Below are 14,786 nucleotides of genomic sequence, written 5' to 3' on the forward strand. Positions count from 1 at the left end.
CCAACCAAGCTGGCTACCCTGTGTTTTCCTTCACTTCAAGCGGCAAAGCTGGTCACATTCAGAGTTTGGCGATAGGGCGCACTTTCTTTGCGAGCATGCCTCGCCCGTACACGCTTCGGCGGCAAACAGCGAGGGTGAAGTTCGCATTTCTGGCTCTGCCCCGATCCGACTGATAACTTATCTTGTACGTCTCAGTAGCGGAGGTGTGCTACATATATTCCATCCAGTCCTTGCATTTTTTGCTTAAAACATGCAGTTGGTTTGTAACTAGAAATGAGCACTCCGAAACTTGGAAGGAACTGAGGTGAGAAATAGTTTATTTGAATAAAGTGCGATGACAGGTCACCTTGGACACGTACTAAAGCAGCTACTGACGGGAGAAAATGTGGCCAGACATCGGCGGAGTGATGTGTTTCTCAAAAACAAAAAAAGGACAGAAATAAAAATAGGTTGGTTACAATACGCTTTGAACTGAAGGGCAGAGACCGTCAAACAAATGCTATCACCCTTAAAACTAAGATATCTAAATCTCGTTGGAATGTGTCTCTTGTCACAGCCAGGCAAATCAAAGCACGCTTCAGCATCGCCGTCCGTCCCCGAAGCATGTTTCAACGAGATGCGTTGACCATAAAAAGTGACTCCTAGCGCCAAGCGCTGAATGCTATCGATTGATTGTGGGGTTTAACGCGCCGACGCAACGCAGGCGATGAGGGGCGCCGTAGTGGAGGGCTCCGGACTAATTTTGACCACCTGGGTATTCTTAACGTGCGCCGAATTTTGCTTTTCGCCTCCATCAGAAAAGCGGCCGCCGCGGCCGGGAATCGAACCCGCGACCTCGTGCTCAGCAGCGCAACGCCTTAGCCACTGAGCCACCGCGGCGGGTCTTTTTTTTTTTTTGCGATAGTATGCCCTTTGGCATAAAGTCTTAGAGGTACAAGTTGGCACCCGTTTCCCGAAGTAAATCCAGAAGACAGCGGTGGTGGGGCCCCCACAGCCATCGTTGGAGATCAGGGGGTCTCCCGGGAAGCATGCCTGTGCCGCGAAGGTGTCTGGATCTCGCTGCACTCAGTCGCTCAATGCTATCAGCGTTGTCGCTTGAAGCGAAGGGAAGGAAAGACAGGGTAGTATACGGGGGTTGGACGCGCACGCGCACATTGTTGCCTGGACACCAGAAGTGCACCGTCAGATGGCGTGGCGATGCATTTTGCCACACGCTCGCGTGCCCCGGCTTTCTTTGCCGCCCTGTTACATACATAAATACCTACATGCACACATAATCATCATCATCAGCCTGGTCAGGTCCACTGCAGGACGAAAGCCCCGTCCATCGAACTCCAACCGCTCGTGTCCTGCGCTACTTGAGTCGATAGTTTACCCCAGAAGTTACATATTTCATCCATGCATCGTGTCATTGGCTTTCCCGTCTTTCCTACCCATCTCTCGGTATTTACTCTGTTACCCAATTGTCCACAGGTCGTCCGTTCGCCTCACCACATGGACAGCCCACGTCCATTTGTTTTTCTTCATTTGAATTATATCTTCTACTCTACGTTGTTCTGTGATCCAGGGAGCTCGTTTCTTGACCCTGAGTGTTATTGCTGACATTATTCGTTCCATGGCCCGTTGAACCGACAACTAAGCTTGCTTTCTAGTTCTTTAGCAAGGCGTCAACTGTCAGCTCCGTATGTCAGCACCGGCAGTATGCACTGGTTGTAGATTTTTCTTTTGAGTGACACAGGTTGCTTACTGTTCATTATTTGGGAATGTTGCCGAGTGCTCCCCAGTCATACCTATTCTGTGCCGAATTTCTCTGTCGTGGTTGGGGTCAGCACTAACCATCTGTCCGAGGCAGTTATAATATCTTACTTCGCCTAGCGTTTCGTCTCCTAAGCTGAAGGAGGCGTTCTTAGCTTGCTTATTCGTCATTACTTTAAATTTATCCATATTTTTAGCCCCGCGGCCGCGCCTTCTGATTGTAGTTCCTCAAGCATTGTGTGCATATGTTCTGTAGTCTCACTCAGCAGGACTGTGTCGTCCGAAAACCTCAAATGGCTCAAGTATTCTCTGTTTATTCTTACTCCTGTGCTTCCCCGTCGAACTATCAAAATACCCCCTCCAGACATGCTGTAAATAGTTTTTTAGAGATGGTATCTTCCTGTCTTGCTCCCTTTCGGATCGGAAATTTATCGTTTTGCTTGTGGAGGGTTATCCTGCCATTGCATTCTTTATATATATCTTCTAGAAGTCTTATGTAGGTTTGCTGTTTTTCCTGGTCTTTTAGTGCTTCTAAAACGGCTGCTGTGAGTACGGAATCAAAAGCTTTCTCGTAATCTACAAATGCCTTGTAAATGGGTTTAGTGTACTCTGCGGCTTTTTCTATCACTTGGTTGACGACATGGATGTGATCCGTGGTTGAATACCCTTTCCTAAGCGCAGCCTTCTCTCTGGATTCATGGGAATCCTGGCCGTCACCCATGCGGCTAACTATAACTTTAGTAAACAGCTTGTAAACAACTGAGAGTAGGCGGTTGTGTTTATTATTCTTGAGGTCCTTGGGATATCCCTTCTTATGAATCAGAATAGTGTTGGTGTTTCTTCAGGCTATGGGCACTTTTTGAGTCTTCAAGCATTCCGAAAATAGTACAGCAAGCTTTCCCAGTACAATATCTCCTCTCTCCTTCAAAAGATCTCCGGTTATGACGTCGTCACCTGCAGCTTTTCCAATATTCATGCCTTTGAGGGCATACAAACATACCTACATGCAACATATGTGCATATACACGAGCGCATGAACACGCGAATACACACGCACACACCCCACTTTTGCATTGTGTTTCCGTTGGTGCGTCGGGAATGGGGTAAGGGGGGAGTCGGATTGCTATTCGTGCAAACTATTATAACCATCCAGGAAGCCGGCGGAAATTGATATGCATTCAACCTGGAAAACCGTCACGGATACTGCGAATAGCACTTTACGATGAAAAAAAAAATTTCACGCATATCCACGAAGTGAATCATGACGAGTGGGTGAAGTACTGTGGATCACTCTTACCTTAAAGGAGTACTGACACGAAATTTCAAAGCTGAGATAACTATGTAAAACGCTTCCTTTTTATCAGGAGATATCTCCCAGCAAGTTTCAACAGCAACCGTTCAGCGAAACATATTTAAAATCCATTTTAATCTTCGCCCGCACGAGAAAGCCCAGAGCGGGCCGACGTGACATCATCTGCTACGTGCCCCAAACTGCCGACGTCGGGGCTCCCGTGACGAAGCCGGCGCGCTGGCTGTGATTGGCGCGCGCTGCTCGGGCGTGTGTACACGTCATGGTTTTGGGACTGACGTCATGCTGCCCGGGCCTGTGGGGACGGTGAAGACCTCGGCCGGTCTGGGCGCGCGCGAGCGAGCGCACGCGCGCGCTTCCAGAGAGGCAGCGATACGGCAAGAATGGTGACGCCATGTCATACATGCTGTCATGGCGGCCGCTCGGCGTTTTTTTGTCGAAACCGAAACTGGCACGAATAAACGACGCCGTAAATGAATGTTTACGCTGCGCTCGACCGTCTAATCTGTCATTCTATGATTAGTGGGCTGGTAGGCACGCATAGCAGCGAAAAAAACGTAACATAAAAATTTCGTGTCAGTACTCCTTTAAATAACCCGTGGCATTGCCCACTCGCGCATGTAAATGAGTGACAACGCGTGTGTACAGTATACAGGGTGTCCCACCTATCATGCACCAAGATTTGAAAAAAGAGCAATGGCTTTACGCGAACAAAACCTAGTGCGTAATGTTTGCAGTACTGTGGAGAAGCGGATAATAATTTTTTCGTTAATGATGCTTAACTAATTATTTGTAATTAATTATCTAACTCGAGAAGTACTGTTCTAATCACTGAAGTGTCAATGAGGCGCTTGTAGGTACCCACGAGGGGCATCTAACTGCGGTATTTTCAGCGACGAAATAATTGCGTACTCATTTATTCTGACTGATAAAGAAAACCCGCGAAATATGAAAAATACCACGTGACGGCGCATTGTAAAGTAGCGTCCCCAAATAAGCTGATTGAAAGCAACTGCTTCGCCTGTCACCTGCCTGAAGAGACAATCATCACCTTGATAATGGCATGCATGGAAGGAGCAACAGCAGCAAGGTTCGCGGGGTGCGTGTGCAGATAAGGCACAAACTCGGTCGCGATTTATTCTTTCTTTCTTTTGTTTATTTCATTCTGGCTAACTCAGAGGCAGCCTGTTTGAGGGCATTGCTTTACGGTGCGCGCTAATGCGCGCGGAGGCGCCGTCACGTGGTATTTTTCATATTTCGCGGGTTTTCTTTATCAGTCAGAATAAATGAGTACGCAATTAGTTCGTCGCTGAAAATACTGCAGTTAGATGCCCCTCGTGGGTACCTACAAGTGCCTCATTGACACTTTAGTGATTAGAACAGTACTTCTCGAGTTAGATAATTAATTACAATTAATTAGTTAAGTCTCATTAACGAAAAAAATGCTGCCCGCTTCTCCACAGTACTGCAAACATTATGCATTAGGTTTTCTTCGAGTTACGCCATTACTCTTTTTTTAAACCTTGGTGCATGATAGCTGGGACACCCCGTATACAATTCCAATCCAATACAATCAAATCGAATGGAATACAATCCAATCCAATGCTCTTCGCGCATGCGCAACACTGTGTACACGGACGCCAAGGGACAAGCAACGGACAAAGCGAGGTCCTAAGGTGCTTCGCCCTTAAAATGCATGTAAGGCTGGTACTGCCCGCGGAAGGGAACATCAAGCATGCATTCGTTGAACCGATCTCACACGACATGTCTAAGAACGTTCTAGCAGGCATTTGTTCCGTAACGCAAAGCTTCTGTCGTAAACGAACGTGACCAAACACTGTTCTCCCCGCAGGAGTACCGCGACATCTCGACCCTCTGCACGACGGCCCAAATGGAGATCCTCGAGCTGGAGCTGAGGGCTCGCGCCATCCGCTCTCTGATGTCCGCAAAGGCTCGGGACGGGCCTACTTCGTCTTCTAATTCCGCCATTCGCAGCGACCCGCGCTAGCCGGAACCTGCCACTTCCCCCACATCTCTCCATGTACACGCACTCACACCCCACACCCGATCCGCTTAAAAGGACAGCACCGGCTTTTTTTTAGTGCACGTCTTCCGACTCATATGAGATCCTGCGTTTTATGTAGTGGCGTAACCACAAGGAATTTCTACATGAATTGGCGGAAATAATTTTAAGTTGCAACCAGACTTTATGAAATCACAAGAGGTGGCGTCATGTAGTCTCTAAACGTGACACTGCCGTTCGTAGTCCTAGCAGATTCAATGGCGACAGCCCCATTTCTGTTTACCGCCGGACTGTTTCTTTCGAGAGATATCAGTATGCCGACTTTAATTTCAACCTGTGGTGCAGCCACACCAACGTAGTCCTTAGAGGGACACTGAAGAGAATTTGTCAAGCTCCCGTTTTTACTTGCACTGCGTAGGCTGGCTCAAATTAACACACTTTTCATCGTTTATCCGGTTGACAAGTCGATAATTATTTTATAAAGTTCGAAAGAAGAAAAACTACCATGCGCGGTCTGCGGCGGCTGCACCAACTAAACGATGTGATGACGGGAGGAGATACACCGTGATTGGACGATGCCCACGATTAGCATTCAAACAAATTTCGGTTCGTTCTGTAAAATTACATGCTTGACATCCGACTTTATCTGATGGGCATTCTCGATATCTCAGTAATCGTCATACCGCGCTTCTGCCATGTTGTCGGCTGTGAAATGCCCAAGATTAGCCTCCCAGGACGGCTTGGAATCGTAGCGATCACTAGCCGAGGCCTACGCAGCGAATGAACGCCCTCCGCGTCACCGCAGACGCCCAAATGTCATGCGCTTTTCCCCCATATTTGGAGCTAGTCCTAGTAGATTCGTAGTCCTAGTAGATTCAATGCCGACAGCCCCATTTCTGTTTACCGCCGGACTGTTTCTTTCGAGCGATATCAGTATGCCGACTTTAATTTCAACCTGTGGTGCAGCCACACCAACGTAGTCCTTAGAGGGACACTGAAGAGAATTTTTCAAGCTCCCGTTTTTGCTTGCACTGCGTAGACTGGCTCAAATTAGCCCACTTTTCATCGTTTATCCGGTTGACAAATCGGTAATTATTTTACACAGCGGGAAAGAAGAAAAACTACTATGCGCGGTTTGCGGCGGCCGCACCAACTAAAGCTGTGACGTTGGGAGAAGGGAGCACCGTGATTGGATGATGCCCAAGGTTAGCAATCAAACAAGTTTCGGTTTCGGTTTCGGTTCTGTAAAACACAACCGATGGTGTTGTTGGATGGGCATTCTCAATATCTCAGTAATCATCGTACCGCGCTTCTGCCGTGTTGTCGGCTGTAAAATGCGTAAGATAAGCCTCCCAGGACGGCTTGGAATCGTAGCGATCACTAGCCGAGGCCTACGCAGCGAATGAACGCCCCCCGCGTCACCGCAGACGCCCAAATGTCATGCGCTTTTCCCCCATATTTGGAGCTTGCCTCACTCATGCCTGTATCGTAAAAAGCGTGTTCGCAACAGGCCAAGGGTCTGCTGATTCTGGCCTGTGCCCGCTGCCCGCGAGCAGTCGGTGCTTATACCAACAGCACGCCAAAGAGAACTGGCTAGCGCGTCAGTGTCAGCCTGCCCCTGTTCTGCGAACTCGCTCGTGGAGCAGTGAACGTTACGGCCCAAAAATGGTGAACTCAGTATAGAAAACACCGGCCGAAAACGAAAAAAAACAGCTTACAAAAAAAGTGCCCTCGGGGATTCGAACTCGCGACTTGCTCGAGACCACTCGGCCACGGGCCAGGGCTGGTGAAAGCGGAAATATAAGGTATATAATGTATAACCTGTCTACGCTTTTATTTAGTTTTAGCGTTTTAAGCAGCTTAGGTGACTATTTGTTGTATAGCGCTCGTGCAGTAAGCGTCACCCAAATTTCCACAATACCTCACGTATAGCAATTGCATTTCTTAGACGGGAAAGCGTTCGCAGAAGCGTAGTCGTGCTGCTGACCGCTGTGCATGTTCACCCGGCGCAAAAAAGTGCTTCCTGCTCCCTAGTTTTACGCTGTACGGTAAAAGTTTCAGTTGATTTTATTTCCTTAGACCTAGATTGCCTTCGCTGACTTCTCCCGCCTTCAAGTTGCCTTAGATTTTCCTACTAGCGTACCAGTCAGCGAAACGTCGCATGTGCACTTGTGCAGCGCTTGTGTGGAGCGACCTGGACTTGGAGCTTGATACGGTGTACAAACTAACAAAGTAAAGTAAGGCACACACTTCCATTCACAAACGTGTCGTGGCTTCGTTTCAACTGGGCGAACGAATTGCGACGAACCGTCGGCGGCCGGCGGACTAAACGCTGTACCATAAACACTGGGCCGACTGACTCTGTCGGAAGGTCGGCGAGCCGTGCAGTAGCGCAGCCAATTGCCAGCTCATCTCCTCCTGACGTCACACGAAAACGCCATTGAAAATGAGCGAGGATGCAGAGAGGAGGACAGCATTCTCGAATTGATTTTTCTACTAAATAAATTCGCGTTAACACACTCAGAGTGGTCGAAACATGGCCTGTGGACTCCGGACTACAATTTGCGCTAGTAATCCCGCAATGTTCACAAATCACTTCAGTGTCCCTTTAACACTCTCTCAGAGAAAAGAAATACGTCCTATCCGAAGACTTCGCGTAGGTGACACGTGTACAGGAAATAAGTAAAAGAAAATGAAAAATAAAAATATTAGGCTGCTCTTTTCTAAAGGGGGGGGGGGGGGGGGTGCATGCAGACAAAATTTAAGTTTGGTTCATTCGAAAGATTGCCTCCTTAGAATAACACTGATACCACTTTTTACGTAAAGTTCACCCAAATAAGCTACATAATGAGGAAAACGTAGCTTATAGGCACCGACCACTTTCCCGCACTGGATTTGTGACGCAGAGTATGGGTTGCGTGTTGCGTTTGGCGGAGGCCTGCAGAAGCAGACGCAAGTTAGGCAGGGCTTACAAGCTTGCAGAACGAGCTGTTTGCGCTTTAATGTAATGCATATACTTTTTGTAGCAGTAAGAAAGGTGGGGTAAACAATGCAAGTTACGAAATACACGTAAACATGGAAGCACCAGTGCGTACTGCCCGCACTATTGCGGTTACAGCTGCACAGCCGTCCGGCGCGTTGAGCTTGCACTAGCAATCTGGCACAAGCGAAATTGTCTTCTGTGACTCGCTTTGTCGAGCATACCCAATGTCTCACTAAACGATTACTGTCAACCGTAAAAAATTTAGCAGTGGCTCAGCTCGGCTATGCCAGGATATACGTAGCGTGAGCTAAGGTTGAGCTGGTTGTTTTTGGGTTTCCTGGTTGTCTAGGATTAGCTGATTATGATGCTTGCTGCTGCTAAAATGATGTTCAATCCAATCCAATCCAATCCAATCCAATTTAGTCCCGGCGGCGGCGGCTCCGCCGCGCCAGCTGTGCGCCGTGAGACGGCACTGTGCGCCGTCACTGCGACGGCGCACAGTGGCACTGTGGCACTGTGACGGCGCACAGTGGCACTGCGACGCCACTGTGCGCCGTGAGTGCCGTGAGACGGCACTGCTCCTCGCGCAAGCGCGGCACGGCTCTCCAGGAGCCACGAGAAACTGCTCAACCTCGGCCAGTGTAGCTCACGCTACAAAAAAGATTGGCTAGATACAAATCCGTCCAAAAATAAGGTGAATGCGGACAGCGGTCATGAACGGTGTCGTGGTGCCATCTAGAAGAACTGGCGCTAAACAAGGCGTTTCGCCATTCGCTGCAGCCATAGTACAGTGTACTAGTAACAGTGTACTAGAAGCCATAGCCAGCGTACTGACGTTTGCTTAAGTACCTTCCCTGAGTACGTCATTGCAGACGTCTCTAAACACACGATTCAGCGGGAAAATTAAAATTTCGGCTTAAAGTGTTTAATTTCTCAGTTTTTATTTGTTTGTTTACTGCCGGGTGCAGTATGAAACACCAAATCTTTACAACGAAAAAAACTTGTGTTTTGTCTTCATGGCCCCTTTAAACGAGTGTTTGGTTATTCCAAACATGAAACAAAGTTGCTTCCCTACGAGAATTAATCCGCCTGACAACGCGCTAATCGTATTTTGCTTCCCTTTTAAACAAAGCGACGTAAACGTTTTCGAACCATGCAACGAAGAGCAGTTCGCGTTATCTTCAGTAGGTATCGGGGAACTACCTTCCTAATGAAGTGCTATGTTGCTTGTGTGCCGCCGCATTGTCAAGCTCCGGAGCCCCCAAGCGGCTTGAATTTGGCAATTACATTGAGTTTTTGTTAATGATAATGCATTACAAATTTCAGATCGATGCAGACATTTACATCAACTTCAGTCATTCACGGGAAACAGTAACCGCGAATGAACACTTGAAGAATACTTTTCTGCTAACCAAGCATTTCGTTTTTTTTTTTTTTTTTTTGTCTTCTCATGGGCTCTGCCGCAGTGAAATGTTTAAAGAGGTGATTTGTGCGCAGGCAACTTCGGAAAACCTAATTGAATTAGCTGAAAATATTCTTAGCCCCCAGTACACAGTCGGATATAATGCATCTTTGTATGGTACATCCGTTTTGTTGTTTTGTTTTTATTTTTATTTTTTCAATTTTAAGGGTTTAACTCGCCAAAACTACACCCGGGCTATGAGGCCCGTCGTAGTGGATGGCGCCGGATTAATTTTTATCACCCGGAGAACTTTAACGTGCTCCGACGTGTGGGCACACGGGCTTTCGCGCGTTTCGCCTTGCTTTTGTTTGGCTTCAGTTTTTACTCTTGCTTCCATCGCCGCAACTGCACATTGGTTGGTATTTTAACTGGTAAAATGTACTTTAGAGGGTATTGTTTGTGTTTTGGTGTATTTTTATGTATGTTCACCGCAATGTTGTTTTGATTGTCTATTCTGCATTTTGCACACGTATTTCGCTGTAGCAGTGTCAGTGAGGATTACCACAATGCCGAAATAATAAATAAATAAATATCATTTCCATGTCTCGATTAAGACACTCGATCCACTCCCATTTTTGGGGGGTACTTCCTTACCAAAGATGTACCATTACTCGCAACCACATCAAAAACAAACTTGCAAGCAAGATTTGCTGTTAAGTTCTAGCCAAAAAAAATGCCGAATGATGTTTAATAGCGTTTCTGGGAAGCGCGCGTCTGGCAGTATTCCTTCAATCATTGACACGCACCACGTTTTTGTGTGTGTGTGTGTTAAGCAACGCTTCACTACTTTCGTCCAGCGGTTTCGCCGCGGATGCACAAATGCACCTTTTGACCTCAGGCACACCCCCTGCGACACACCCCTTGAAGCGCATCGCGTGATTCGCCGGGCCCGCTTTCGGCACTGCGCGCAAGGCCTCGTTTTCAGTCGTTATGCTCAACTGATAAGCTGAGCGGCACGCAGTTGCAGGCGCTCGGCTGATCGGCAACCGACCAACCCCACCGCCTCTCACGCGTGCGCCACTTGGTGGTTTCGGGCTACGTGACTCATCTTGCGCCCGGCGAAGAGGAACACCACGTTCGCTGCGAATGAAAGCAAAGCGCCCCTCCTTCTGTGAGCCTTGCACGGGACCGAACGGCGTTGAGCCGTGGCGGCAGTACAGCTACAGCAAGGATTAACCAAGCGAAACCAAGACTCAACCAGGCGAAGCCAAGCTTTTTCTTTGCATATCCAAGGGTAGCTTAGCTAAGCCGCAGCCCTTTTGTTTTTTTTTTCTTGGTTCTCTGGGGCTTTCTGTTCACCAAGCACCACTTGTTACGGGCCTAATGCTTGAATGTTCTGTCATGCTTTTCTGAAGAATTTCCAATCAATTTACGCCGAAATTCATAGTGTGGATGTCATAACCTCATAATTGAGTTAAGTAACTGGCTACCCATCGAACAACAGATTATCTAAAATTGGTGCTACTGCGGTCTGTATTAAATGTTCACCCTGATCATTATGCATTAACGCGTGCTTGTTAATGTTGATAACCGCTGCTTATTGGTGGTAAGTAATATTCCTTACCAATTGATAAACAGTCCTGGGTTAACTATTACGTATTAACTAAAACGGTAAACTTTTATCTGCTACCTACTGAATAATTATAACCAGCTCCCATTCATGCTAATAATGTATTGTAAGAATCTGAATTTACTTTAAACTTCTGCTGAGGGAGCAACATAAAAAATTCCGGAGTTTTAAACTTTGTAGTTGCATCGCATTTCACGCAATAAACGGAAAACGCCAATAATCATTTTGCAAAAAAAAGCTGTTAGTGCTACCTCTACCGCAGTTTTTCGTGGCCATCCAATGTCAACGCCCAATGCCTATTTTTAGCCCGAGAAAAATGGAATTACCGAAGAAACAAATAGCAGTAAATTCTACCAACATAGATAATAACGAAGTGTACCACCAAGTCGGTGACGACAAAGCATCTTAGGGCTTAGACTAGTGACCACAAAGCAGTTGTCAATGTTGTTCAATAAAGTATCACGAAATAAAAAAAAATCACTCCATCTTCCCGTAGGGGAACCCTGAGGAGTATGCAAAACAGCCATGGGGTCAATTCAAGTGCTCATTAGTTTTCAGTTCGTCGTTTCCGTTAGGTTGAGGTACGTAGCTACCGTTATATTTACAGTTTGGTTTCCATGGTAACTACCACACTTTTCACTTACCGGAACTACAAAATGGGAGATTGCGTTCTCCCTTGTCGTTGTTGCGCCGTCCACAACCCACTGCGCATGCTCGGCTTGCTGAACGCCCGATGGTGTCTTACCCTTTAATGGCTCCTGGAGCGACAGTGTTACCGGTGTCTTCCCGGGCCGGCCCGAGATGAGCCGAGCATGCGCAGTGGGGGTGTGGACGGCGCCACAACAAGGGAGGGACATAGCCCCGACCATGAGATGCTGGAGCGACAGTGTTGCCGGTGCCTTCCTGGGCCGGCACGAGACGAGCACGCTTCCCCTTAAAGGGCTCCTGGAGCGGCAGTGTTGCCGGTGTCTTCCTGGGCCGGTGGATGAACGGACGACGGACGACGGAGCCGAGAGCAAGAGATGCTTTGCATCTAAAAGTGCTCATTCATTGTAAGGGTGATGGACGGAGAGCTTCGCTCTGCACTAACATGTGGTCAGCGATTAATTTGCACCAATTTTCCCCCACTGCGTAACTGCTCTTCTGCGTCATCGCATATGTCCCGCTACGATACGCAGCTGGTCCTCTGAAGCGAGTAGTTTAGCTCAGTGCAATGATGTGCAAGAATTGAAAACTAAAGTCCCATTACAAAATAACTACAACAGTGTTTGTATTGTCTGTTTTTTTGCAAAAAAAAATGAAAGAAACAATGTGAAACAAATTTACGCGTATTCCTTCGAAATTGAAATCGTGAGACCCTGTTAAATCGCCACCACTCATGAAAGAACGCATGTGCGCCCCTGTTGCATGCTGTGTGAACAAACGTTTGTTATGATGCCCGATTAGAACTATAGAGCTCTTGCCGGCTGAAATGTTTGGCGTAATTGTAACCTAACCGTAACGCCACGGGTTACATAACAGGGCCACAAGCGTTGCCAAGTCCAGTCAGTGGTGCTAGGCTACATTTATAGCCAGCCGACGTGCTAACGGTTGGGAAATGATTAACAGCGAAGTTACAAGATGCCTATTTTCGCACTTGAAAGATACCTCCGGCGTATGCCATGCAGGCGGTGCGTTCAAAGTTTCCGGAGAACTTCGGTTGCTGGCCAGTCGAAGCTTTTGCTGATTGAACATCATGGAGGTTGTTCCTTCCGCTTATGAACAACACTTTGCCAGTCTTTTTCTAGGAAATACTTTGGCAGCCTATATTTATTGGGGGCGCACTTGTAACATCACGGTGCCTTTCGCGGCGTGTGGTTTGTGTCTTGTTGTTGTTGTTGTTGTTGTTGTTGTTGTTGTTGTTGTTGTTGTTGTTGGTGGTGGTGGTGGTGGTGGTGCTGGTGGTGGTGCTGGTGGTGGTGCTGGTGCTGGTGCTGGTAAAAACTTTATTTCTTTTTATTGAAAGGAGGTTGGGGTTTGAAAGCGGGAGAAGCCCTCAGTCCACGGCTCCTGCGGCGGCTGCTGCTGCCCTGCTTGCGCGGTCCACCAACTGTCGCTCGTCCTCGGGATCCGGGCCGAACAGCGCGGCTTCGATTGTATACGGGTGTGGTTAATGGGGGCTGCTGGTCTGTTCTTACAAGCGCAGGTTGTCTGGTACAGTGTGGGATGTTTGTTACAGGGTGGTCATCTCAGTGGATATATGGCGTTGTGTATCTTGTCATGCATTTCTCCAGCTCAAGCTGAGACATAGTAGTTTCAACGCTGTTTGGTAAGCTGAAGTGCAACGTGCGCGCGGAGTATTAATAATGCATAGTATAGACAGGCACTTCGGAATGCCACCCGTAACGCACAAGTCAGCGGTACACCCGGAACTGGCCGGCATCGTTTGTGTCTTCATCAGCATCACCGTCATCACTACCATCATCATCATCATCAACAACAACATCATCATCATCATCTCATCAAAGTACAGTGAAGGACGAAGGCTTTTCCCAGAGGTCTTCAAACGTTCATCATACGGCGAAGACCACTCATTCGCCGTAGCGCGAAGGTGTCGCATTATAAGATCGGCATGCGTTTGCCCGGAAGTCACTGCGACTCACAGAATACGCACAAACACTTCTTTAAGGCGTGTGGACACACATAGTACAAAAATTCATTGATGAGTGCAGAAAGCATGGACAGATAAGTGAATCACGGTAAAGACGAGGACATCCGTGCAGGTACTACGGCACGTTGTGACAGTTCCAGCAGAAACGAATGCAACGGACGGTACAGAACAATACGCAAAGCGGGTGCTTGCTTGCAATGTATGAGGGCATTCACACCTTCTTAACGTACAGTTTTTCAACAGTTCTTGTACCCATGCTTTTGTCACCAACGCAAAGTAAGCACCGCAGAATGTCTAAAAAAATTGGGACTCCATTATCAGTGCTGGCCCGACGATGATCAACAAGAACCGACAAATGCTGCATATTATACGAAAACTTCTTATGCAACAATGCGCATTCATTCAATGAACCAACCGTCTTTAACGTCACCCCACCCTTTCCTAAAGAATGTCCCCAAATGACGCGTAAGCATATAAAAATGCAGCACATGTGAGGATAAATAAATACACGTGGTCCGTATCGATCCGTAGCAGCCCTTGGTTACATGCTAACACTTTCGCGTGCCCTACGGAAGGGAACGTGTAGGTAAAGACGATCATATCGCGCTGATCCTTTCGTCCATGACCATTTGCTTCGACAGAGCTTAATACTGCTTCTGCCTCACTCTTCGCAGCTGTGCGTTAAACTTCGTATTTTTTTTTCTTCGGGCGTGTTACAGTCATGGTATGGTAGAACGTAAGCTAACAGATTATGCTAGAAGTTATGCATATTCACTTTCACCGTGCTGTGGACGGAAGCACTTCTACGTATCAACATGAACAAAAATTTATGGCGAATTGCTGGACAAATCAAAATGCTTAACTTAAAAACGTCGTATTGCTTTCGGCTAACGACACACGGTTTCAGCCGCTCTCCTTCCTATCTGACCTCCTCCTATTTTACACAATTTCACTTCAGTCGCCCGCTTCCCTTTCCCTTTCCACTTTCCTTTCCTCTCTTTCCCTACCACCCTTCCTTCACTTGTGGTGTGATA

At 47.5% G+C, this 14,786-nt stretch overlaps 1 protein-coding gene across 3 annotated transcripts in view; it reads left to right on the plus strand.

Annotated features, from left to right (window-relative positions):
• Window positions 1-11,464, plus strand: part of LOC144162493 (uncharacterized) — a 520,233-nt gene extending 508,769 nt beyond the window's left edge. For all 3 annotated transcript variants that reach the window (XM_077693052.1, XM_077693053.1, XM_077693054.1), the window contains one exon: window positions 4,917-11,464. In XM_077693052.1, coding sequence (XP_077549178.1) covers window positions 4,917-5,072 — 156 coding nt within the window. In that variant the 3' untranslated portion in view covers window positions 5,073-11,464. The remainder of the gene's footprint in view (window positions 1-4,916) is intronic.
• The last annotated feature ends 3,322 nt before the right edge of the window (window positions 11,465-14,786 follow it).

This window comes from Haemaphysalis longicornis, unplaced genomic scaffold (assembly GCF_048455015.1).
Source record: "Haemaphysalis longicornis isolate Haplotype H1 unplaced genomic scaffold, Haemaphysalis longicornis Haplotype H1 scaffold_12, whole genome shotgun sequence".
Taxonomy (NCBI): domain Eukaryota; kingdom Metazoa; phylum Arthropoda; class Arachnida; order Ixodida; family Ixodidae; genus Haemaphysalis; species Haemaphysalis longicornis.